This window comes from Falco naumanni, chromosome 14, assembly GCF_017639655.2.
Source record: "Falco naumanni isolate bFalNau1 chromosome 14, bFalNau1.pat, whole genome shotgun sequence".
NCBI lineage: Eukaryota > Metazoa > Chordata > Aves > Falconiformes > Falconidae > Falco > Falco naumanni.
The window spans coordinates 13,844,310-13,870,685 of record NC_054067.1 but is presented as its reverse complement, the minus strand read 5'-3'; the positions used below and the strand labels follow the sequence as shown (position 1 = coordinate 13,870,685).

Sequence of the window (26,376 nt, the reverse complement as noted above, 5' to 3'; positions counted from 1 at the left end):
CTTGCCAGCATCTCAGCCCTCACCTCTGCCCCACAGCCTGGCCACCCTCCCCTCAGCTGCCACCTTATCAGCTTTCTTGCCCCACTGTTATTCCCCATTATGGGCAATCCTAAAAAGTCTCCAATCTGGTAGCTCGAGACCATTTTGTTCCCAGCACAAACTGAATCCTGTCCTGTTTGAAGCCCTTTATAAGATGTTCCTGCTGTTCCTCCAGACACAGAAATACTTTTTGAGCATGTCTCTCCTTCTGGATGCAAGAGGGGAACCTGCACCTTGAAGTTCTGGATGGAGGTGGACTTGCCAGCTTCTTTCAGCGTCTGGTTTACCCAGCTGACTATAATGTCATCATTAGCTTTCTGACCATCACCCAGGTCCTCGAGGACATTCAGCGTGTACCTAAGAAGCAGCAGAGAGAAAAAGTTAGGCACAGAGCCTCGATATAGCCCTGATAAGCGTGCAGCCAGGATGCAATAAGAGACCACGGCAGCTTGGAAAGTCTTCACGGTCTCAAACTCTGCACTTTTTTTTTTAAAAAAAACCAACTCCTTTAGCAAAAAGGAAGAATCACTTATCTGAAGTGTGATTTCTGTTAAAGCATTTAGTCATTCTAGCCTTTCAAGTCCTTTAATGTGAGCTCACAAAATTGCCTGGGCTCAGGACGCTTGTTAAAACTGTTTCACCATTGACCATTTGCTCCATAGTGGTAATACATTACCTGAAAGGTGTAGATCAACCCATGAATTTGCATGCTGACCTCTAATGCAAATAAGGAGTTACCATGCAGCTATATATTATATATTTGCATCATCTCAGAATTCTTCAGAAATAGATAAGAAAAAGGTCAATCAACTTTGTCTGTTAAGTTTCTCCTTCCCCCCATTCCAATGCAGAAGGGGGTTATTAAGTAGCCCTGGATTGTTTCTCCATCAATTTCCAATTGAAAGTTAGAATATAAAAGTTGTGCAAATGTTGCTGCTTAGGGTTTCTGCATATGGACCAGACTTGAGCAGTGATCCTGGTCAGCAGGATGCTCACAGATCCACCAGCCGGTTCTCCAGAGGTTTCTGCTCCAGACTCTCACATGCAGCAGGCTCAGCGATGCCACAGTTCTCTCCAGCTGTGTCTTGGAAATCCCCCAAGGACAGAGGTTTTACAATCTTTCTGGGTGACCTGTTCCAGTGCTGTAGTGCTCTTGTGGCAAAAAAAAAATCCCAGACTCTGTACTCCACTTACAAGTTTTACATGTTTGAGACTGGTCCTACCTTCTCATCAACTGCCAGACTAAAGCTAGTGTCAGCGTTGGGTTTCCGTCATTCAGATCCTGCCCTCCGATGCCAACCAGGGAGAATTTAGCTGGATGCTTTCCCAAGTCTACAGCATAGTTACAGTTTTCTAGCTACACAGAAAAAGAGTTTAAACAGAAAAATCACTCACAAATGCAGTCTCTTGACTAGAAGCCTCAAATAAGAATTTTAGCATCCATGGCTTCTCTTAAAGCCTTTTGAAATGCTTACCTTTTTCATATTTGCTCCAAGCTTAGGGTACGGAGGCTTGTTAACTTTATTCCAGTCAACAGGAACTTTGATTTTTTCATATAATTGTAGTATTACCAGTGCATCTTGGAGATCGCTTAAGTGAAAAACATTGATTAAGCCTAATGTTTCAAACTTTAAATGCACTCTGACTTTGTCACATCATGACTAATTACTACTCTTTACAGGCTGTTGCAATTTCAACAATCCTAAAAAGAAAACAATTCAAAACATGTTGTAGTTTTCAGGGCAGGAGAAATGCTCTGTGCTTAACATCAGCCAGCTGCTGAGCTGCAGCAGGTCTTGGCATGGTAATCAGCACAGATCCAGAAGAAAAACTGTGCTACAAAAAAAAAAAAAAAAAAAAAAAAAAAAGGTAGCCACCTCCCTCCACTGACTACAGGGACCCAGAGTATCCTGCCTCCTAACTATGATGTCTCGGTTAAGCCCTAAAAATAGGTGAAAGGGAATTTAGTTCCAGTTTCTCTAATGCAGTTGCTCAAGCAAACCTAAATGTATTGGGATCTCAGAGTACCAATTTACACAAGGTAGGGGAAAATAAACCGTCTTCAGCCCTTTTTTGCTGGCATGCCAAGTGCAGGCTCAGAAACCCCTAAGCTAGGGACTGCAGGGGGGCTATAGTAAGCATCTCCCACTCCCTACCATCGTCCTTCCTCAAGCTCTTTGCTCAGCACTGTGGGCGACAGGACACTGGTGGAGGCACATCTCTAGCCTGATCTTGGGAGGTGGGTCTCTCCCAAGAGCCTAACACTTACCCGTAGAGGTGATTTACATGTGGGTTCACACCAAGGGAGTTCATCCAGTTGCGGAAGGTCCGTTCCTCACGTGTCTCTCCTAGATGAGAGAAAACAGGTTCATGAAATCTCTGCAATCTTAAAGTTCCATCTTGCAATGCGGGGAGCTTTGAGCAGCATAGCTCATCCACTAGGTTTGAGTAGAAAAAAAGAGTATTTTTTCTATTATAGTTTTTTCGATAGAAGAGAGTTGTCCTGATAACTAGAGTTTTGGGTATCAATTTGATTCCTCCATGCTTCAGAAGGGTGTGCCTCATTTTTTGCAAGAAAAAGTAGCAGGAAGCTTTATCACACAGGTGTTCGCTAACTGCTACGTGGGGGGCAGGCAGCCAAAGCCCTAATCGCCGTTCTGCCAACAATCAGTGCTCCCACGAATGTCTCGCTGCATTACTGAGGTGCTCCTGCCCACCGCAGGGAATAGCAAACCCCACTTCCCAGCCCTGGCAAGGGGCCTGACAGGCTGCTGGCAGGGCTCCTGCAGGTTCAGAGCAACTGAACAGGCTGTCAAGTACCCTTCTCATCCGCCCCAAATGAGTAAACCACCACTGCAGCACCGAAGCCTCAAATTATAGGTGTTACTTCAACAGATAGAGCTCTGCTGGGCACAGCGTCGTGACACAAGAATTTATTTTAGGCATTTCTCTCCTGCTAATTTTGTGACTGATAAGGCCATCACCTTCCAGTAGGGTCCAGTCGATGTCCTGGTTTTCAGGCTTGGTAAGTGCTGGGTACTTGTTGAACAGGTTGGCAACGAAAGCCAGGTTCAGTTTGGGATTGCCACTGACCACATCAGCTGGCGTGACGAACTGCCGGCAGCCAAGCCGATCTGCCTGCTGAAGCATGTACTCTGCTCTCCGCAAGTCATCCTTCTCCTGCCGGGATGCAATGGACAACGGCTGTCATGGAAGAGATCAGGCTACAAAACAGGTGGGAAGCTGCTGACTGCTACCTGGGGCGATGTCACAACTCTAACCCCCTTCCTTAGGCATCAGTCACAAAGGGATGAAGCATGCACGCTCACTCCTGCTGCTGTGGATGTAACCGTCGCAGTTTGTCTTGCTATTTTTTCCTAGCATGGTGTTTTCCAAGTTTAGATGCTTTACGCTTTTTGAACTTGGTGGTTCAGAAGCCAAAGGTCCTGAATAGAGCGAACGCAAAAATGATTTGGCCAGTAACGATCAGGCCTGCAACCACCGCTCATTTAGCACACACCTGAGGTGTGCACATGCCCACTGACACTTTACACACTCTAGGAATTAAGATACCAGGTTACGTAGACGTCATCAGGCAATTATAGGGTACAGCTAGTTCACAATTGTAGCACAAGGACATGACAGCCCGAATACTTACATTGAAACCCGACATGTTAATATCAATCTGAGGCTCTCCTTCTTTCTGCCCTTTAGGTGCAATTTGGTTCAGAAGGTGGAAATAAGCTCTGGAATCCTGAAATGGATGACAAATAAAACTCAGGTCTCCCACACAGCGGTGAATACACCATAACAATTCGTTTCATGCTCATCTTTAACAAGTCACCGTGCATAACTGGCTTATGTACCTTTACTGAATTACCAAAATCCATAAGCTTAAAAGAGAACGTAATGGCAGAAATCCAGGCAGCAGAAAAGAAAACAGAAAGGGAAAAGGTTAGAAATATTTAAGAGGAAAATTCTGGGCTTTAACTGTTTGAAGGCTGCCTTTGCTGCAAGCTCTGGTGCCACAGCCTCCTCTCCAATGCTGGAGGCGGCAATGGCCGCATGCTGCTCGCTCTCATGGCCCCCACGGCCAGGTGCCCCAAGGCAGCCCAAATCCCTGAACAAGTAGCCATTTCTACTGCTACAGCAACAAGGGCTCAGCAAAGACAAAGTCCAGGCAAAAAGCTGATTATAAGAAGCCTGAATGTTTTCTCCTGTGCCTGCCCGCTAGCTAGAACAGCTTAAAGGAGAGAGGCCAGGGATGGTCATGAACTAGGAGCAGAAAACAGCTGCAGAAATCATTCACCAACTACAAGTCCTTCCAGTCCTCAGCGCTAAGGACCTCAGCATATCCTGGCAGCCTATGGTGGCACCAGAGAATCCAACAGCTATCAGCAAAGCTGTAAGCAATTTTGAAGTTGGAAATAAGAGTGACCACGTGAGTGTGCACAGGCACGCACACACACAGGGGAGCTCTGAGCTCCCCATGCACCTCCGTTATCAAATGTCTTTTTCTACCTCTAATAGCCCTTTAACCTGGAATCTATTTCAGTCCTCTTTCTCCTCCTCAAAACTGCTGCCCATGTGAATGAGCTGCAGAAACCTGCTGAGAGCAGTGTCCTAAAACCCCACGCTGACCAGGAGCCACTGCCATCCCTTTCTCACTAGTGCCGAGAGAAGGGAGCCACCCCCTCACATCTCCAAAATAGCCGTAAGACTCCTCACCCCCATTTCTACTCAGCCCAGTGTAGAGAATAAAGGGTCTTGTTTCCCTTCCTCTCCTCAGCCCATGACATTTTGGATGAAATGCCATCACCCGCCGAGACTGTGGGGAAGTCACGCTCTCCAGGGATGCAGTTAAAGCGTTTCACCCTGCAGGCTGAATGGCCTTGAAAAATTGTTTCCATCAGAAAAGATGGACTAAAAACGTTCGAAAATACATGAGTAATAGCACACTCGATTAAAACACGTAAAATGCTTCGACAGTTCAACACTGGCTCCACCTCATGGCAAAAGAGAACAGCACTGCGGTACCTTAAATGTAACTTAACCTTAAATAAAAATATAATCCATAAAACCCCCGTTAAGCCCACTCTGTGTTAAGGTTAAGGAAGGTCCCATCTGCAGAAGGGCCTCATTTACACATGCAAACACAGCCCGGGCAGGCTGGCAGCATCTCCCCAGGCACACGCGGGTCAGGAGAGCTCTCGGTACCTTGATATCTGAGCTGAAGTTATTGATTTTGTGCCAGCCTGCGTTTTCCAAGTGGAAGTTGGCCCATCTTAGGAGCAGCTCTTCTGGGGATAGTTTCATAAGGTCCTCCAGAGTTTCACCATCACGAAGTAAGGCAGCCAGTGCTAGAAGAAAAATGCTTGTGAGGGGAAAAAAGGAGTTTTCAAGAGGCAAACCTGCAAGCCAGAACTAGACCTGCAGCAACATTTCAGGATGAGACAGGGGACAATACCAACTACTCATTAAGTCAAAATAATCTGGGTATTAGTAGAGTTTTCCAAGTTGGTTGTTACACAAAGAAGAGTGTGAATGACCTAGAAAACTGTGCATAAAAAGTATTTTCTTGTATAAAAAAAATTTTCTGGATTGTACATGCAGTCTTTTAAGCTGATGACAGTAAGCTAAATGTAAATTACTTCTAGCTCAATGGAAAAGCGCTGCTAAGCGATTTCATACACACTGTTAAAAAAAGGCCAGAGAATCGAAGATAAGCACCCTTCAGCTGGCCAGTCCTTCCCTTGCCATGAATTTTCAATCCACGCCAAACAATGTTACCGCTTCACAACTGGGAAAGTTTAAATAAAAGACAGTGATGTCCCTCCATCCACCTGGGTGCTCCGATAGCCCAAGCAGCAATAACAGAGATCTTGGATTTGAATAATTTTGAATTTTTTAGGCTGTTGTGCAGGAGCAGCTGAGCACAGGGGGAGAGCTGCAGCACCACTTTCCCACCGCCAAGGGTGAGGTGAGAGCTCAGCTGCACCACAGAGGGCAGCAAGGAGGATTTTAGGACAATCAAGTCATTGCAAACACATTCCCAAAAAGCCAAAAGCCCTCCACTTCCCCCCGTCCCGAGGAAGACGTGCAGTTGTCTATAATCCCAAAAGGATGGAAGCAGCTTTTGCCACCTCCCAACAGTGCCAGGTGCCTCTGGCTGAAGCACACCGGGAGAGCTGGCCTGGCCCCCGGCAGCACAAAGCAACGGGCTCATTTGCACGGTAGTAAGGCTTGTGCCAAGATGCATCCTGACTCGCGGAGCAGTGTTCAGCCGGCTCTCCAAGGCTGACACACGTTACCAGGGTGGCACAACCCACCCGCCCGAACCTGCTTGGCAGCCATAAACAGGCTGGACAGCACTCTGCTCGCTACGCGCCCCGGTGAACTCGAAGGTGAATACCCCCTCTTTCAGCAGAGAGAAGGGGAGGGAAGAGGCAGCGATGGGGCTGGAGATGACTGTGCAAGCAATGTGGTGTTCATACTTTAGAAGGAATAACTTATACTTTCATTTACCTTCATTTCTGCTGAGCTCGATGTCGGCGAACAAGCCAATCTTAATGATCTGCCAGAGAAGTCCAAGGACCAGGTGGGGTTTCCCTTCCCTCAAGTCCTCTGCGCCAATATTGACAACATGACACCCGATGGCAGATGCAGAATTCAACGCCAGGTTCAGGTTCTCCTGTGAACAGCACAGCCAAGTGAGACACAGCCAGGGGAGATGCTGCTTTGCCGTTCATCCAGCCCCAGCGGAGCGGAGATCTCCCCCTCGTCCTTGCTCCAAAAGCAGCAGCTCGGAGGAAATGCTCCCGGCCACTCTGCAGCTGAAGTTTGAACAGAGCTGTGGTGGCAGCAGGCTGAATCAGCAAGATCTGAACTAGGCACCAGGGTTTAATTTCAGCCTCTGGTATTTAGTTTCAGCCTCTGAGTTAGACGCATCTAGTGGCATCAACAAGAATAAGGCTTGAGAAGCGTTAAATTATACGCGTACGCGCGCACAGGCATCCTCTCAAAAACGACCCATCGTACTATGGAATGATTCATAGATAGCCAATGCCAATAACCGTATTGTTGTAAAAAGACAGCGCTGTGTGTAATCAATGCAGCAGTATCAGGTGAGGACAGCATTTCAGCCATTTTACCCATTCTGTCATTAAATTAGCATTTCTCTCTTTTGAACTGTACCCGCAGCGCTGTCAATTATGCACAGCACAAAATTGCCTTTAACAATTAAATGCAAGTTATAAAACTCGCTCCTTTCCAGAGTTCTAAAATAGTGCCTCGAGCCCCCATGCTGGTTTCATTCATGCTATCTGAATAGGAGTTTCAAAAAAAGATACAGTAATATAGCTGAAGTACATACAGTATAGATACAGTAGACACAGTAGCATACCTGAATTATGAATGGGGTGAGTTTCTTCTTGTTAATTGCTCTTTCATCAATCGTGTCCGGAACAGAAAGATTGATCATTTTGCTGGTGGGAGGAAAACCAATATTTCAACAACATTTAGTATGTAGTCTCAGCATAACTCAATGCAGCATGACAACACTCACCACAGTACATTTCCTTTCGCCTGTTTGGTTTTGCGTGTTTATTTTTAAAAAAATCAACATTGCATAAGTGTAAATCAGAAGTTAATATTTACGTTATCAAGACTGTATTTGTAACTAATAGCTAAGCCTGAAACCTTAAACATGTTACTGGCCACTACTGATCTCAGCTTCTGGAGCAAAAAGAGCACATGAATTATTCACAGCGCAGTCACTGAACTAGTGAAGACTCATTGCTCTGCTGACATCCACTGCAGATTCTAGTAGGACAATGTGCTTCCTTCTCTTGTAAAGGTGTACTACCGCTGGCAAGAAAAAACTGCCCCAAAAAACTCTGAGAGCTCGGGGGGGGGGGGGGGGGGGGGGCGGGCACAAAAGCACAATGAATTCTTAGTCAACAGAAAACACGGCAAGTTTTTACTTTATATTATGAACTACTTCCTACACACTTCAGTCTTCACCTGAACACATGAATTACTTGAAACTGGGGAAACAAAATATAATATCACAAACTAAAAATAAATGAAAGGCAATGGGCAGCCCACTAAAAATCTTCTGCGTATTGATACAGAGTAACTGAAATTCCAGGCTGATCCACTTTACTTCTCACTATATTAATTTGCATACATTTAAAAAACAAACCAAAACACAAGAAACCCCATACACAGAAGGCGACTGGTGTTTAGCAGTCCTGGATGCCTTCTGTTTTCAGCATGCAGCAAAAAAAGTTGCTTTACCGACTTAGTGCAGCTATTACCAAAAGCAATAAGAAGATTCCCAGAAAATCCATTTTTGGGTTAATTCATAAGGTCATTAACATTCCCACAGAGGTTACTGTCTGTCTAAACATCCAAGAAAATGGGCTGTTTAACTCATCTGCCCTCCCACAAGCTACCTAGCATCAGGTTGAGTTTGCAGCAGGACCACTTCTGCTCCTGCAAGGCACCTTTGTCCCCTTCAGTAAACTCAGGGTCAAGCCCAAACAAAAACATGAGACAAAAATACCAGGTTGTGAAGCCGATATCAAAGCTGAAGCATCATGCAATGTCAATGAAAGCCTGAGTGACTGAGCCACTTTTTATGTGTGCAAAACATTATGCACACACACTAGTCACAAAACCCAGCCTAAAATAGGATGAAAATTCCCCTAACTACATTTTTCAGAAAGTTATTTTGTTCATTTTTTAAAATTCAGGAACCATCATGACTTACCATAGCACAATCCCATCTCCCACAGCTTTGAACAGGTCATCTGTATTTGGATTCATTGGAATAACGTGCCTACAGTCGGGATCATTTTCCAGGGCTTTGTTTATCCAGTTTACAAAGGCATATTTTTCCTCCTCTAAGATGACAATTGTAAATTTAATACAATTTACGAATCGTATTAAAAAAAATATAATAATTTTTCATAACATAGCAAAGATTTTCCCAAAAGACTCAGTGTACAATAACCCAAGGAAAAAAAGCAGCTATCATTACCACGCTATTGTATTAGTCACACAAAGCTTAAAGAAATAGACCTTTCACTTCCAATTACCTGAATACTCCTGTTATTTACTCTTTCCTCAACAACTTCGCTACGTTCAAGCGTGACACAAGCGCTTCACCAGCAAGCACAGTTAACAAAACCGATAAGCACACACGTTCCTCAGCTTGCATTTACCCCCTGATTCTGCTCTGCTCTCACCTTGACACGAGATCACTCAGCTATCGGAGCACGAAAGTACAGCACATGGCAGGGCAGCAGAAATGTAGTTTGTGGCGCACAGCCCCCACTCACCCGGGAGGAGCTGAAAGGCAAAGCGCTACCTGAGTAGGAGTGCTGCGTCCCCTCGCTGGAGAGCTCCGAGGTGCCCCCGATGGCGCAGATGCCTTCCTTCCTGTTAATTGCTTTTCTGAACGTTTTAGCGATATCGCTGCTTTTCACTTCTTGGAAAATCTACAATTTAAAGCGCTCTGTTAGACAAGCAAAACTTGTCTTCGTAAACTGAAAGGACCGCAGAAGCGGCTATTTCCTCTTGGCTTTAAAGCAAACTTTGTAGTAAAACCAGCAAATGTGAAGTGCCCAGCAAGGGTGTAGTGGTATTAAATTTAATATGGATAGTGGGCAGAGAGTCGTCCCGCTCTCTGAAACACGTATTGCAAGTGCCTATTGAAACAGAAGCATTAGGCATTAAGTACCTCGCATCCATTTACCTTTTCAAGTAGATTTCAAAAGACCACGAGAAAAACCGTGAAATCTTGGCAGTCTAAGAGCAGGTACACATGCAGCAGTTTCCGCAGGATCAAAACTGAGAAAGCTGTTGTGCAATTTTAACCTTTCTGTGTAAGCCAGATGCTCGTGTAACCACGACTTCAGTTCACACAAAAGACCTTGTCCACAACCCAAGAAACAATTCTCTTTCAGCGCGTAACAGTCAAATCTGCAATAACGTGTGACCACAAGCGCTCCAGGCAAGGATGCCCCTGCCCCAACAGCAGACTTGGGCTAACTGGCAAAATACCCTCACACTTGAGGGCAGTAGAGTTGCTTTTGCACAGAAAGATTGTATGTGCAACTTGCACGGGTTGTATGTTACTATCAGAAGCCCTGAGGTCCTACAGAACTGAGCAACTATTAGGAAATAATACACCCAACGGTTTGACAGCCTACTGTAACTCCCTCAAAACTCAACCAACTTAGTTTCAGTCACGCTGAAAACACAAATTAAGCATACGCAGGTTCTCTCAACACTACCCAGAAGGCGGCAAACGAAACAGCACTGTAAAGCAGAACAAAGTGCTTCTGTTAAAAGGAGGAGGGGACTTGCCTACCTGGCTGCAGAGGTGTCACCGCAGGGCCAGCCCATCCCTTAACCACAGGGAAGGGGGCAAGTCAAGACGATGATGCTGTGCAGTTAAATCATCCCCTGATGGCATACAGAGGTTTTGATGACCCCAGTGATGGGGTAGAGCCGAGTAAAGACTCAAGGGCCCAAAAGTTTTGGGTTTTCTAGTCGGTTAGTTTTAAAACAAGGATTTTAATACAGGTTTGTTTATTTTTCAGTTTGCTGAGTTAGAGAACAGCAACAGTTCTGTTTGTAAAAGTCCTACAGCTAACCATTGCTTCTACTGTATAGCTTATATGCCTCTAAGACATTTCATGTTTGCTAGCTCATTGGTACCATCCAAACGTGAACAGAAGAGATTTATTTCTTCCTTCCTAGTGCAAAGTTAGAGTTATGGACCAGCTCAAACCAACAGCTGAAACATGCACCCAGCATGCAAGTGTTCACAAACTGCAAACAAACTCCGACTTACTAGTTGACTCCGAACACAAAAGTTCAGAGGGTCTGAAAACAATTAAGGAACAGAAGGAGAAGATAAATTAAGAAATATCAAGAAAAATAGTTGACATGAAAACAGCTCCCTCAATGTGCTGCACATACTTGTATTACTCTTTCAGCATTCAGCCATCCGAGTATAAAAAGGATGAAGGGATAGATATTTAACCAATATCCCAGAAGCATTGTGCTTTTGTAAAAATAGATAAAAATTTAAAACTTCTGACCTATTTCCACAGAAAAAAGCTGAAGGTTAGACCCATCTTCCAGATTCTCTTGTCTCCTTATTCCTGTTCTTCCCTTTTAAGGCAACAAATGTATCTGAATTTTCCTAGATCAGCATCTAGGACTAAAATCCAATTGTGTCTTGAAATGCCCTCTCAGGTCTTTAGCAAATATTTGTAGGCCCATTAGACTGGAAAAAACAGAAAGGAAATTATACTGCTTTGCTGGGGAAACAAGCATTCACCTATGCGCCTGGAAAAACTGAGTAGCTTCCAGTCAATACCGTAAGCACGGAGAACTGGAAGTCTTTTTTCCTTGTGTGGAAACGGTCTTTCAGTCTTCAACAAAAGTTTTCATATAGGAAAAGCATGTGGATTCTGTTTGGGTTTTGTTTAAAAACCAACATATGTTTCCTCTGTCCAAATCTAAAGGCTGGCAGTGACAGCACAAAAGGCTCATCATATGCAGAGATCTGTACAAAGAACTGATTTTTACATGGTAAGTTCTCAAACCGATCAGTTTGTAGAAAGAACACTAGGAAGGGTAAGCAGCAGAGAAGCCAGGTTCAACCTCTTCTACCCCCCCTTCCTTAATATTGTGCAAAACAGCTCCCCCAGGCCACTGGAAATACAGAAATACCACTTACATAGACAAACTCTTCAAAACTAATCTTCCCATCTTTATTCTTGTCACTGTCAATCATGAGTTTCTGGATGATCTCTCTCACTTTGTACCCAGGCAGAGGCAAGTTGGCTTCCTTGAAGAGCTCGTGCAACTCGTAGTCACAGATGAACCCATTGCTGTTGAGGTCTGAAAAAAAGAAAGGGCAGAAGGTTTTAGAAATGTGTTAGGACCCTGGCAGGAGCAGCCCCAGACAGCAGGGCAGAAACACAGCCCCATGCTCAAAAGTGCTTTAGAGAAAGCAGCCTGCACCCTGGGGCCAACTGCAACACACGGAGGTAAAGAGGATTCTCTTAGGGTGGCCCATCGCTGCACAGCGTTTTCGGAACCACCTTGTGCAGAGCATTTGTCTTTGCTGAAAGCAAGATCCGTGCAGGACACTGCCACACAGCAGGATGCCCACACCAAAGAATACCGAGCCCAAGCTGTGCCCTGTTCAACGGACACTACCAAGAATACAGCAAAATCAAAGGCACGTGGTAACTACACACGGTACATCCTCAGAGAGGGACCCAGCACAAGCCACCAGATCTCTATGGCTTTGGGCAAGAGCAGCTTCGAAGCAGAGCTGACCAGGGGGGCTCTTGGCACACATCACCAAGGCTGGTGTAAAAGTTTAACAGAGCATATGCATTTTCATAAAAGATCTCTGCAGCATTTCTTTTTACATCTAACTGCAGCTGGCTTTGCATGTTAAAAATAGACAGTAATGAAACACAGCACTTCCTACTTTCTGAACTGAAAACACTAAGCTAGCTCTGCATTTATATTTTTCTATCATGCTGATAATGATTTCATCCCTTTATTGCTGACAGAAGACTGCAGCCAGATGTTTTCATGCTGCCCAAGTATGCTCTGCAAAGACATTTGCTTTGACAGTCAACCTTCACGCTGCAACAGCACCGCATGCATTGTGAGATGTTGTCACCTACTAGATTTGGGAAGGGAGAAAACAAGAATCTGGTGTGAATCTGGACCTTTTCGCATCAACAGATCACAAACCCTTTGGGGATGTCATCACATTATTGACTGCACAGGGCTAATCCAGCAGCCCCAGGTTTTCTTCAGGCAAGCGAGGTTTTGCTGCCACCACAATCCTGGGTCAGATGTCCCTTCCCTCGGGCTAACCAGGACGAGCAGGTGCTGTCCTTCACAGCACAGCAGGTACCCAGGCTTCAGCAGAGCCGGGTCCACAAGCAGCCAGAGAATATGAAGCAGTGAGACGGCCCAGATTCACATCCCAAGACGTAAGCATGAACCTCCAGCACGTTTGGAGACAGGGATTCAGGACACGTTGGGCTATTACCGGCTCAGCGGCGATGTTAAAATCCTTTTGCTGCAGGCAAGTCACACAGACAGCCCAGGGAAGTTAATTCAGTGCCTTCAGCTGCCATCTCGTCCCCAGGGTTGGTGCTGTGGGGATGCGCCAGCCCTGGATTGCTGCTGCTGGTGGGGAATACCTGGGTGGGCTGAGGAGCTGGAGATGTGGCAGTCTCCTGCAATTGTCGTCCAACCACAGGCTCTGCGAAGTTGACACAGTGCCTGTGCTGAAGGCATCAGCTGAGCCCTTTAAGGCTAAACGAGAGCAGTGTCTGCATGCAAGCAGCTCCGTCTCCTTCTCCCCAACCTCCAAAGCGTCGTGGTGCCGTGATGGTGCCCTGCCGAGTGCAGCTCGCCACCACCGGCTGCCAAAACCCCACCATGCTGCAAGGCACCTGGCCCCGCTCGGCTCTGCACAGCCACATTCTGCTCACATCCCACACGGGGGGATTTTTCTGCTATTTGTAAAGCAGCAGCTTCTCCCTAAGGCCATAGAATTAAATTCTACTCAAGCAACAGCTTCTGCTGCCCAAACACCCTCACAGACTGCAGGCAGCTGCTCGCTCCCCAGACCTGTGCCAGCCCCAGTATTTGGTTTTGTCCAAAAGGGAATCCCATACCACAGCCACTGGGGCCAGTATTTATGCTTAAAGGGAGATACTGTCAAGAAAAAAAAAACCAAACAAAAAAACAAAAAAACCACCACAAACAACAATCAGGATAGCTCTGAAGTGTTGGGTTTGGTTGTTTGTTTTGTTTAGCAGATTCTGAAAGTCAATTTACTTTTAAGGAGGTGTCATTGGTGGTTCTTATGGTTTTATTTCACAGCAACGTTTCAATAATCAGCATGCCTGTACCACCACTCCAGCTTTCCTCATTTTCCAGATCCATATGTGATTTTAAAATTATTTTTATAAGTTAGCAAGAAAGTGAAATTCAGATGCTTAGTGGCCAACATCCAAAGTAACACAAAGCAAACCTGTACTCCCTCCTACACTGCAGCCCCTAGGTCTCAGACTACGGAAAAGCATCAATTCCAGTGGATTAATAAAAACATTAAACTATTTTATGAAATGTCAGTGTTTACAATAATGCTGATGAAATAATGTGGCTTGAGCCAATGATTAATGATAGCAACAGGCTGTTGTCTGGCCTTCAATTTCAGAATTTTATTCCAAAAAAATATAAGCTTACAAAGGCAAGCTTTATTAAACGGTCCAGCCTGAGATGTCATCAGCAAACTATTTCCCCTCTAAATAAATCACAGCTTCTTCTGTTACAGTTTTATTACTAAATCTAAGTCTATAATATGCATCTTTCCCCTGCCTCACAGCCAGTGAAGACAATCAGACAAGAAGGGATTTGCTAATCTCCGGGGCCTGTGGACCTGAAACAAAACTTTGCTTCCACCCTCAGCGCACCTACAGCCAACTCCCATTGCTTCAGCCTGTGCCTGACTGAACCGACCACAATCCTTTGCCGTGCTGCCAAATTAAGCAGGTAAATCCAGAAACACCTGTTCATCACTTCTTCCAATCAATCCGCCACCTAAAAAATTAAGTTTTACATCTACCCAAATGTTAGTAGGCAAAGGACAGCGAAAAATAAGACTTAAAAATACATATTCTATCCTTGATAGGATCACAGGTGTGATTTTGATTTGGAAAAGGTTTTTCCCTTGACTTGTCTAGCTTCAGCATTCAGAAGTGTTTCTGAACCAGGCTTGCATGTGCCATGTCTAAGCCTATTCAGAAGTGAAAGACACAATATATGGTATTTATGAGGCAGAAGCCTGTTGGGTTAGACAGCAGGGAACAGAGCTCCAAAGTCCCCACCTGTAATACACCAGAAGAATGCATGGGTAAAAGGGTGCTTAAACTTGTTTAGAGCTCAGTTCTACATATAAGCCCCTGCATGTCTTTTAAGGGTACAATCTAGTTCAAGGAATTAATCCCTAGCCTTTCATTTATATTGGTTTACTTGCAGAACAAAACCTGCAATTTAAAAACAGTGACTGAAATGCAGCTGAGGAGTTGGCCAAGGCCATTGTCTGGTCCATTCACACTTGCTCAGCAGACCTCAGTCTCAGCCTGAAAGCATCAAATGTGGCTGCAGGGCAGATATCAGGAATTTACTGCAGTCTGGGTCAACATCTGCCCATTTTGAGGGTTTTGTTCACCCCTGCAAAGCAGCATCTTCCCAGTCCTCTGGGTGCTCCTATTTCAAAGATTTACCTCTGGCCACTGAAAAAAAAAAAAAAAGTTAAAAAACAAAGAACCATCTGCAACACACACTCACATGTGATTCAGGAGCATGGCACCAGGAAAGATGCTGCCCATCAGGAGGGGCTGCACACCAGTGGCTCTCAGCACCTGCACTGGGCTCAGACAGCCAGCACGTAAGCAAGTGTGAAGGGAACAGACACACTGTTGACTAAATGCACCTTAACTCACTCAAAACCCTGGGGTCTCAGGACCTGAGTTCTTCCAACTCTTAACGACATCCCAAACAACCACCTGTAAGAGTTACTCTTCCATAGTATCCTGAGGGGAAAAAAAAATATTCACTGATTTCATAGATTAAAGGGGCTTTGGGAGTGGGATTTACAAGCAAGACAGAACCAACTTGCAGATAGTTCAACTGCAAGACCCCACACCAAGTCACGGTTTTGCAGTAAAGATGCTCTCATTTCAAGCTTTAGCTTCTTGGCCACAGAAGGGCAGAGGCAAGTGTTCAGACCTGGTGGATGTGCTAGCCTGTGGGTTTGGCTTGGTAGCAGAGTCAAGTAACCCGAATTAGCAATTGACTACGTGGTAGAATATGGACCCATTCTCCTCTTAACATATCAAAAAGCCTTCAGCCCTGCAAACCTGACCAATAGGCCTGAGATCCCTATCCCACAGGGCAGCTCTGTTCCCCCCTCTGGCATCACAGTCAAATGTACAAAGTACATTAAACAAAAAATCCACTAGTCGCCTTTGCATCACCAGCAAGTTCCGTAATTATTTCTAGCATTACTGCAGGCCCACCATATGGTGCCTTGCTGGACGTCCTGCAACAGGGCCAGACTTCAGGAAGGTAGTCTAAAATTCCTCTCTAACAAAATCTGAAGTGGTATTCAACAGCTGAAGAGGCTGTCTAAATAGAAGCTATCCCAAATGAAATCCTTCGGCGTACGGCCCAGAATTACTAAATGGAAGAAAGCAAAATTGTTTTAACAGACAAGCTACAGCCTGGATTCATTATAGCCTGCCCGATGGAAAGGAAACTACAGCACATCTGAAGTTTCCTATTTCTACTGAAAGATGCATGCACGCCAGCGTACCAAACCTGGGAAAGGTCACGGCAGCGACGCGCGGCACTATCGTCTGCCCATACGCAGGTGGCGCAGCAAAGCCGCAATAATCGAGACCCAAAAGCTGCTTCAAGCTCTGGCTCAGCTTCCTCCCAACAAGTACTTAAAATAGCTTAAATAACAGGATGCAAGAGGGGAAAGTAACCCACACGTTTCCTTTTAAGGATATATGCTCAGCAGGACATACTGAAGCAGGATCACAGATCCCTATTTGCCTTAAGCTAACATTTCAGAGCATTGTTTTGCCACCTTCCAGCAGCGTACAAAGTGTTCAGCTGGGTTAGGATTTTTTAAGTACTTTGCGTTTCCAGAAAAGATGCTTATCTTTGCTATTAGAAGCCGGGAGAAGGAAGACAAATAAACAGAGCAAGTCTGTAGATTTTGTTCTGCCATGCCTCCCTAAGAAGTGCCACCGTTTGGCCAAGTACGTACATACACACACCTGTTCTACAGAACAAATTCAGGGATCAGCCAAGATGTGGAGCAACCTGCTCTTCTCCCCCTAACCTGCAGGTTGTTCAAAGCCTAGACAGGTCTTACGGCCTACTTAGTTTTGGTGTGCTTTGGTGTGTTTTTTTAAGATGGTAAAATGCTTTTTTTCTCCCCGCTGCTGTTTACCACTTGGATCACTTCCAACACAAATACCTGATTGCAGGAGGCTGGGAGCTGCTTGTCTGCGCTGTAGCTGACTTCAGTGCTAACCTTAAGCCACGGTTTCTCACCCATGGACTGCTTCTAGTAAGCAGTAGGTAGTTTATGGGACTCTTCCCTTTGGATGGCTATCAGAGAACAGCACACCAGCTTCCCAGGAGAGCGGAGATACCTTCAAGTGACATGGAAGGCAAACAGTGACAAAGTACGTAGTAACATGCCTCACTGCCTTCCAGCATCACCAGATGTCTTGACCTGGTCCAGCCGCACACAGAAAAGCTGGTCAAACACACATCTTTAAAGTCCCATCAATCCACACATCCAGAACAGCAACGTGCCCTACGCTAGAGTTGAAGCGGGTGTCCAGGAAGCCCATTTTTGCATTGGAGCAAGGCACATCTTGGTGAGCAGAAACCACCCTGTGAGATGGCTCCTGTTCTCCACACCTCCTTTATGACATTCTAGAAGCCAGCCAGCTGAGCTTTGCTATAACCATACTTCTCAGCTGTGTTCCAAGTCTTCAGATAGCTGGGAAATGAAAGAAAGGCTTCATTTGAAATAGCAGCCTTAGTCCAACTGTTCTTCACATTCACTGAGAACTTGTAATGTCATCTCTAGTGAAAGTCACTCACCCAGCTAGTGACCAGTTCTATTTCCCAAGGCAAATATGGCTCCTTTAGGCAAGAATAAAAGGAATGAGAACATTAAAGACACTCCTGACAGGCACGTCCCACAGCAATGCTTGTGGGCTGTACCACGCTTAAAGCACACAAAACAGAAAGCAGCTGAAAAGGACTAGCAGATCCCATCTCACTTGTGGGTATGTCCTGGCTAATTATCACATTTCTCAATAATAGCTAAGTTTTGACGCTGCTTTTATAATTTAAAACCAAACAGGGACCCACCTCCTGGAGCAGGGTGAGCTGGTTTCCTGAAACAAACCAGGATTTGACTGAGGTTTCTCCCCATATGCCCAGTGCAAAGGCAGCCAGCCAACCTAATCTTAATCATTTCCCACCACACTAATGACAAAAAGCCACCACATTCCAGCCAGGTTAATAAGTTTATCCAAGAACAGAATGGACTGCCTGCATCCCAGCTTTATTAAGGTTCGCACTCAGAGGCACATAGGCAGCAAGAAGCACAATAGTCACTCATCTCCCTCTGCAGCAACTCATTCCCACCTGCTGGGAAAAGTCTTGGGAAGAGCAAGACAGGAGAGGGAACCTAAAATGTAACTCGGTTCAAGTCCTAACAGGGAATACTGCTCCGTGAGAATCAGTTGTCTTTGAAATCGGTATTTCTCACCACAGATTGCAAATTCAGAGGAAGTGGGAGTTTTAAGAGCCACCCTGCTCTAGAGGGCAATTTACCTGACACAGGTGAGGCAGCTACCAATTTGTCCTTATAACCAGTGCTCAGGCGATGCCAATACCCAGTTAGGAAAACGAAACACTGGCTCTGATCACTTGTGCAACTCCTTCCCAGTCAGTGCCAGTCCCGGGTGTGGTTCCCCAGCTGCATACTCTGACCTCAGTCCACACTGCTGCGGTCCAGCTCCCATCCCGCCCCTCCCTGACGATTCTCTGATCCTTCAGTAAACCATATCAGGAAACTATATCAGCAGAAAACAATTTCCTCCATGATGTCAGTTTTCTGCCCATTTCAGCTGCCCGAAGCAGCCTGCCAGAGACTTCTGCAATGCCAGGGCAGGGGGAAAGCTGGAAGGCAGGCGGAGTAGCTTGGGCTGTGCAACTCCTCGAGCATCACAGGCTGTTAGGGAGATGAGAACCAGAGAAGAACATACACATACACTGAACCCGCATTTTATTATCACCACAAGTTGCTCCATAATGGCCCAGTAAACAGACACCACCTAGTTTTTGCCTACAAGATCACCAAACGCAGTGCTTCAAATGTGCCTGCACAAACCAGAAGTGTAGCACCTACATTTGCCATCTGCATGGCTCAGCCAGTCTGCCAAAACCCAACGTGATCAGACCCAAGCACTGTGCAAGCCTTGAAGTGCTGCCTGGGCCAAAGTAATGCAATACTACTTTGGATATTTCTTCTGCCATGAAGAACCAGGCAAAGCCCACCCTGGAGCAACAGGGCAAAGCTATCTGCCAGTGCTCACCGACAGCCAGACTGCCCACGTCCCTCCCTTTGTGCTCCCTGCCTGGAAATGACAAGCCAGAAGCAACAAGGCTGCCAAGGGACCCCTCGGCATGGAGGGAGGATCACAAAAGCACCAGACTGCCCACATCCCGCTGGCAGCACTGCTGACAGAGGTGGGATAAAGCCATAACAAACGTACAGCAGATAGGAGCAAGGTCTCCCCACTGTGACTTACCAATTTTGGCAAAGGCCTCCTTGAGTTCCTCCAGCTCATCTTTGGAGATTTGCATAGTGTTGGCCATCTCATGAATTTAGGGAGTACCTGAAGAGAGAAAGACACTGTGTGAAACCAGGCTGCATTCAAACCCATGCCATTTTGAACACTAGTATAGCAACAATCAGTACCAAGGTCACCACAGTTCTTCAAGCCACATTTATCTTTCCACTAAGAAAAAAGACATGTGAAACTCAGAAGATGGGAAATGCACTCCTTAACAAGTCAACAAAGCTAATGGGATTTTTTATTATTTAACTCTGTGTATCTATTTTATGGGCTATGTTGTTCTGCACACATTAAGATACCTGCTGCTGGTGCGTTCTGTAGGTCAGAAAAGCTCACATTCTCCAGGTATTTTCCATAACTTTGAACAAAATCAGAATCCAGAGTTAAAATATTCATGCAAGCGATACTGAAGGTTCTTGCCTGCCCGTTCCACAAGAGCACACAGCTACCGAACCCAAATAATAGATTCTAAACAGTACCTGAAAAAGGTCTCTTTGCACAAAGTCGTGTGCCTGATACTGTTTGCTAAAAGGAAATAGTCTGCTTTACTACAAGAAAGCGGTTTGAATAAACACCTGCCTACTTCCCCAGAGTCAGTCTCTCAAACTATGTAAGCAACAGGCTGTTTGCTCTGCCGCTGACCCCCGCCACCCTCCCGAGCACGGCACGGCAGGAACACCGCAAGCAAGCGCGGAACAGCAGGCATCAGCCACACTCAACCCCAGAGCACGCAGAATCTCTGCTTTGATCAGATCTGCTTGGGGTTTAAGAAACAGAGAGGATGAAGCATACAGTTCCTACACCCATCTGCTACCATCCTCCTTTCCAAGCACTGATTAAGTGCCACCCGGCCGGGCTGGACAGGAGGTATCACCCACCATAAGGATGGGAAAAGACCAGTGACCTGCCTACGTCCCCTTCCCACGACATGCGTGACAGCAGCATCAGATGCCCTGTTGGCTCTTTGGCTAACACGATCAAAAGAGATCAACGACTGATGGAACGATGCTAACAGGGCGATCCCCGTGCACGAACCATGTGCAGGCACGGAGAACATTCTAGCACACATGCCAGCTCTCGCTCAGGGTCTTTAAAAATGGGGATCTGGGCAGGCTCGGTGCAACTTCAAACGAGTTTTGCATCCTACAGTTTCCAGCTCCCACTTGTCAGCTACAGTCGCTGTAAGTTGAGAAATAAAAGGTTCCTCCTCTGCCTATGGGAACAGCTGCCTCCACCTCTGTAAGCAAAAGGATGAGGGGTGAGTTCAGGTTTACAGGCTGTCACAAGGCAGGATCCTGAGCGCTCAAGCAACAAGAGGCTCAGTTTCACAAATGCCTGTGTGCCCATTCGCCAGCCTCTTTTGTCTGAGGCTCCCAGCTGCCTCCACAAGCACTTGTTAGCTTAAGAACGCAAGTTTGCCTGTAGCTGTAAATATTCATTTTCTGTAACACTTTGTCTAGAAAGAACTAAGTCGTTAGAGATGAGAGCGATGGGCAGGTGTGGCAGCCTGGGAAAGCAGCTCAGACAGGTGCTAGCAGCAGAGAAAGTCAACAAGAAGTTGCATCACTGCAGAGACAAGAAGGAAAGCACATCAGACCCGACCTCCCAGCATCTGCAGAGCTGTCAACAGACACGACAAGATATTTAACAGTCAGTAAAAGCCACCACCAGCAAGACAACTAACTTCATCATTGGGCTTATACTGCAAGAATGTGGCAGGGAGAAGAATCGCAAGGCTGCATCAGACTGACAGAGGAGGAAAAAAAGGCACCATAGTAAATTTTTTATACTGTTTCACAGATTACAGGTTAAGCTAATTGACCAAGAAAATACTACTCTGCAGGTCCTTGCAAGATGCAGGAGTGCTGTGCAGCACTGCCCGTCTTGCTGGATGTCCAGTCTGCCAGCCCGGCACCTGTCCCCGTCCCCGACACAGCCCTTTCCCTGCAGCACTCGCACGGCTGCCCCAGCAGCCCAAGCCTCAGCACCACCAAGCGTGGCTGTTCTTTCCAGGGGATAAAGGACTTGCTCAGCAAGAAACCAGCTCTGAGCAAGCTTGGTGCATGCTGCAGGAGGTGGATTTCACGACTGGCAGAGACACACTTGGGAACGCTATCAGAAATGGAGACACTCGTGGGTACACAGGCAGGCAGGTGGCATGACCTGCCAGGCAGGAGAGGCCGAGCTAGGAGACTTAAAAATTCAGCCAATCCTCCTTTACAAGTTCTGCCACCTTCCCAATCCTCACGTGCACAAATTCATTCTCAAACTATGATGATTTCCCTTAAAAAGGGATTTCCAAAAGCATCATTATTTAATGACTTCGTTGGAATTTAATTTGCTGCTGACTACCTCTGACACCTTTAACACCAAAACAAGCACCATAAGCAAAGAGATATTCAAAAGGTGCTCTGTTTGACTTTATCAGGGAACTAGCACGCTCTGGATATGCCCTGTTTGTGTGGATCCTCATTCAGAAAAACTTTTCACTTCCAGCCCCTATGCTGTTCTGCTCCGTCAGTGAGCCTACAGAACAGGTTTCCCTCTCTGTTTTCACACCGCTCCTTCCTTCTCGTGTGCTTGAGAGGAGAGAGGGAGAATCTGAACCAACACAGAAAAAGCAGACACCTGACCTTGTTATAACTGTCTGGGAGGGGGGAAGTATGCTAGGACAGAACAAAACAGTAGATGAAAAGGTTAGTGGGCCACACAGTTACAAGTTGACAGCCACTGCTAAGCTCCCAAAGCAGTCTGACGGAGTTCTGCTGCTGCGAAGAGCTATTGCACCAATATTGGCACACTGGGCTGGGGGGCAGGGGAGCTTTTCAGTTTTTTGTTGTGTGTGTGTGGGGGGGTTGTTTGTTTTTAATAGCCGAGTCTAGGGCATTCAGAATTGTGGGTTTTTTTTTCATTCAGTTGCATTTTTAAACAAGAGGCTTTGTCTTCAGAGACATAAAAAGTCCTTTTATCACACTGGCATAGGGATCACACATCAGTTGCCTCACTCGAAGCCCTGCGGGGACACAGCACCACGCTGCTCACGCCTCACCACATCACATTCCCTTCTACCGCCAGCAAAGCCTCTGCCAGGGCAGGCAATGACAGCCAGAGACAACCTCACACTTCAAGAGCCGGTTTAGAGAGAGGAAGAGAGAACAAGGGGAAAAAGAGGAGACAGAATTGAACTTAGCGATCCCACACCCATTTTACACTCTGGTAACAGATCGTCTGTCGGCCAGTGTGCAAATAAACAGAGTGTATATGGAAGCAATTCCTGCTCCAGATCCCTCTTGCTCCTGCCTTCATCCCTCACCCTGCAGAGGGAAAGCAAAGGCAGCTCTGTAACACAGGGATGCACAAAAGCAGCTTCACAGAGGAGAGCGGCTGGCAGCCAGAGCAGCCCGTTTCTGTCCTCTGAAGGCTTCACTTTGTGCTGCAGATCAGAGCTGCTTCCAGGGCATCTCAGGTTTTCAAATATCAACTCCCTTCCCAGAGAGGGGCTGTATAAAGTTTCTGTGCAAACAAGTTTTATAGCTTCTAAACACGCTGTAGTCACTGAATCAGGGTTAGTTTATTTGCTCTCCAGACAGAACTGCAATGCAGGCAGGTCAAATAAAGCTGCCCCAGCTCGTGTGTTTTAACAGCTGTAAGCCACCTGCAGCCACACCATTGCAGGGGGACTGTCACCAGCGCTCAGCACTTCCAGTGCAAGTGCCAGAAGCTAGCCAGGACTTTTGGGTGGATTAACTGCCCAAACAGTAACTTAAAAACACTCAAGCCCAAAGAAAAAGTCCCCAAGACGGGAAGCCCTGGAAGCTGCATCCTGCACAGAAGATCGGTGGAAAATGGAGGGGGGGCATTCAGGCATCTGCACATCCCCTTGAATGCTGCAGGATTAATTCAATTTTGAAAGCACATGGCAACCAAATATTTCCCGACAGCCACTTGAACATTTCCAACAGAAACAGAGCTGGAATTTGCTGCTGATCCAAATGGAAGAATTTGCTTTCTTAGCAGCTCCGCGTTAGCCTGAAAACCGAGCTGCTCCGTTCACTCCCAGACCCACCCCGTTTAATATCTGTACAACTGACTGATGAACAGCATCATTTTGTTTACTCAAACAGGCAAATGCAGAGGCACATTAAAGTGTCAACAAAAAGGTATTAATATCTCCTTTTTCCATTCGATTTAAAAAAAAAAAAAAAGAGCGGGCCAGGCCCGGTCGGGAGCAGTGACTCACCACGTACGTATTCCCCTTTTCAGAGGAACCTGTGGTTTTGCTACCTTGTCGTGACAAAGGCTCCAGACAGGGGAAGGCGAGTCAGTCAGCATTAGCTAATTAAAAATACTGCAAAACCTGCATCTCCCTGACCGCTAACCCGGCGCATATCAGCCTTGCTTTAGGAATAACGCGTCAGGCAGCCGGGCACTCGGTCCCCCCACAACCCACAGCAAGGGCCAGAGCCGCCGGGCATGCGGCACAGCACCGACACAGCGCCTGCCTCATCCTGGTGATTCAGCTGAGGCAGGATCCGGCCCCCAGGCTCTCTGTGGCTCACCTCATCTTCCTCTTCCTCCCTGTCCCACAGAGGTAGGGCTGCCAAGAGCCTCATCACAGAACAGGGTGGCCATCCGCAGTCCCCTGCTTCCCTCTCCCCATGCATCCCCCAACGCTTTTGCAAGATGTGCGAATCTTGGTCACCATAAAGTCTTTCCGAGCCCTCTGCTGCCAGCACCCCACCCCACTGCCTCACAGACCCCCTCTGGGGGGGTCCACAGCTATGCAAGCTCCAGAGCTGCTGGGCCAGCCCAGGGCAAAGCGAGTCACTGGTGAGGGCTGAACACCTGAGTTTTCTTTGCATCCCTTCCCCCAGGTAATTGGGATGCTGCAGGCATCTCCTGACACTGCAGGAACCCTCTTCCATCAGCACCAGCCAGCCCTAGGCTCATGCTGCAATTGGAAATACTTGCAGGCAGGAGGGGGCACACACACACCCTGCTCCCCCCCTCAATCCATCGTCAGTCACACCCATCAGCTCTCCCGGCTCCTTTTTCTGGTCCAGTCCAAACAAAGCCTTTAGGGTTTGCAGACATCATCTTCAAACTTGACAGCAACAGAAGTGAGTGAAAGCTTGCGGCGCACAGAATTGGTCTGATGAGTCCACCAACATAAATATTTACTGCCACTCTGGGGGGAGACGGGGAAGTTTAGGGACTGATGATGACCTGTAAATGAAATCCTATCATGCAATCCATCCTCTCCTGCTCATAATCTCTGTGTTTCAAACACTGTTTTGTTCATCAAATTCCTCCAAGACAGCACCCACTTGTTACATGCGGTTAATAGCAAACACCAGGCTGCTGGAAGCACATAAACCTTGGCAATTAAATAGATTTGGTGATTATCTTCCAGGCAGTCATAGGTCAGAGGCACAGGCTGAAACCAGACCTTTGTCACACTTTCATATTTCCACAAAAGAATAGGTGTCAACCTGGTAAGAGCAGTGATAAGGAGATGCTACTGCATCCCAGAGACCGCACTGCTGCGGTGTGTAACACCTTATCAACAGCATGACACTGCTACAAACCACCGTCCCCAGAAATTACTTTGCTGTTGCTCTTTGCACGAATGCACTTTGCATGCACGCAAAACATGGAGGTGTTCCTCTTGACTCAGCTGTTTCCCCTGCCTCAGGAGGAAAGAAGCACACGAAGCTTTGATCAGGTGCTTCCTTGTGGTGCCAGACTCAGCCGAGTAGCTGCATCTCTCACCTGTTGCTCTTCCCTTCAACCAAGCTTTTCCAGCCCCACGCACATCAGGCTCAACACCAACAAAAGTACAGCTCTGCTGTCAAGGTCTGTAATGCTTTTAATTATTGATCAGCACTGGGCTGCAACACCTGCAAAGCCATCACCCAAACCCAGCTTTATTTCACTATTAATCCAGCTTTCCTTGTCCATGCACAGCACCAAATACTGAATTTCTTTAAGCTTGTCTTGCCGTTTGAATTGATTACCTCCCACCACCCAGTTTTCCAGCTTCCTCAAGCTATTACCTTTCCACACAGTGCATCCAGAACACACAGAGTACACACTTTGATTTGTCCATGCTGGCTGTGTAGCCCACTAGCTGATACACAGCCACTTGCTGCATCGTGGGGAAAGGGGCAGAGGACCGCAGGCAGCAATTCCCACTGCACAGGCACCTTATGGCTCACTTCTTCCAATCCCATGTAAAGATTACCTCCGGCTGCTGTGTTTGAAGCATCCCTAAATCAGCAAAAGTCCCATTATCAGGTTTTGCTTTATATCCTTTCAAATCCCTGAAACTGTCATGCTGGGAGAAACAGGCTCCCTGCTACACTTATTTTCACCTGGGAGCAGCCTGTAAGACTTCGTTCCTGTTGTTACGCAACTCACCACTGCTGAGGAGGAAAAAAAAATCTGTCAAATCCATCAGGAGCAGACACAATGCTGGAGTTAGTCACTGCACTTGGCTTGCCAGGGGCTGTCTCTGGATTTGGAGGCATGTGTCTATGGGTATCCACCTCTGGACATGCAACTTCCTCCAGCAGGTCCAGGTTAAAACCCCAGTTTCTCCTAGCTAGACATGCTCAGAACAATGTCAGAGAGTTTTCTGAGCTTGGGTAGGTGCCCAGCAGGGATCTGGGCTGCACAGAGACAGGGTCACTCCAATGGTACAGGAACAACTGCAGCAAAACAGTTTTCCTATGCCTTCTGTGTAGACTTTAACCACCGCCCCAACATCCACGGACAGCCTGGACAACCTGATCCTTCACTTTTTGCATACTGTCAG

The 26,376-nt window shown here is 46.6% G+C and overlaps 1 protein-coding gene across 5 annotated transcripts in view; it reads right to left on the bottom strand.

The window, feature by feature from the left end:
• The window catches only part of PLS3 (plastin 3), a 52,123-nt gene that overhangs the window by 2,654 nt on the left and 23,093 nt on the right, over positions 1 to 26,376 (bottom strand). For 3 of the 5 annotated variants that reach the window (XM_040614378.1, XM_040614375.1, XM_040614377.1), the window contains exons 2-15: positions 19,512 to 19,598; positions 11,798 to 11,961; positions 9,413 to 9,542; positions 8,813 to 8,945; positions 7,442 to 7,523; positions 6,565 to 6,730; positions 5,257 to 5,399; positions 3,906 to 3,932; positions 3,698 to 3,793; positions 3,024 to 3,219; positions 2,309 to 2,387; positions 1,515 to 1,629; positions 1,263 to 1,396; positions 273 to 396 (exon numbers count right to left, since the gene is read on the bottom strand). In XM_040614378.1, coding sequence (XP_040470312.1) covers positions 273 to 396; positions 1,263 to 1,396; positions 1,515 to 1,629; positions 2,309 to 2,387; positions 3,024 to 3,219; positions 3,698 to 3,793; positions 3,906 to 3,932; positions 5,257 to 5,399; positions 6,565 to 6,730; positions 7,442 to 7,523; positions 8,813 to 8,945; positions 9,413 to 9,542; positions 11,798 to 11,961; positions 19,512 to 19,578 — 1,656 coding nt within the window. In that variant the 5' untranslated portion in view covers positions 19,579 to 19,598. Of the gene's footprint in view, positions 1 to 272; positions 397 to 1,262; positions 1,397 to 1,514; positions 1,630 to 2,308; positions 2,388 to 3,023; positions 3,220 to 3,697; positions 3,794 to 3,905; positions 3,933 to 5,256; positions 5,400 to 6,564; positions 6,731 to 7,441; positions 7,524 to 8,812; positions 8,946 to 9,412; positions 9,543 to 11,797; positions 11,962 to 19,511; positions 19,599 to 21,435; positions 21,443 to 26,376 lie in introns of all 5 variants that reach the window. The other 2 variants (XM_040614376.1, XM_040614379.1) reach the window with 2 other exon arrangements.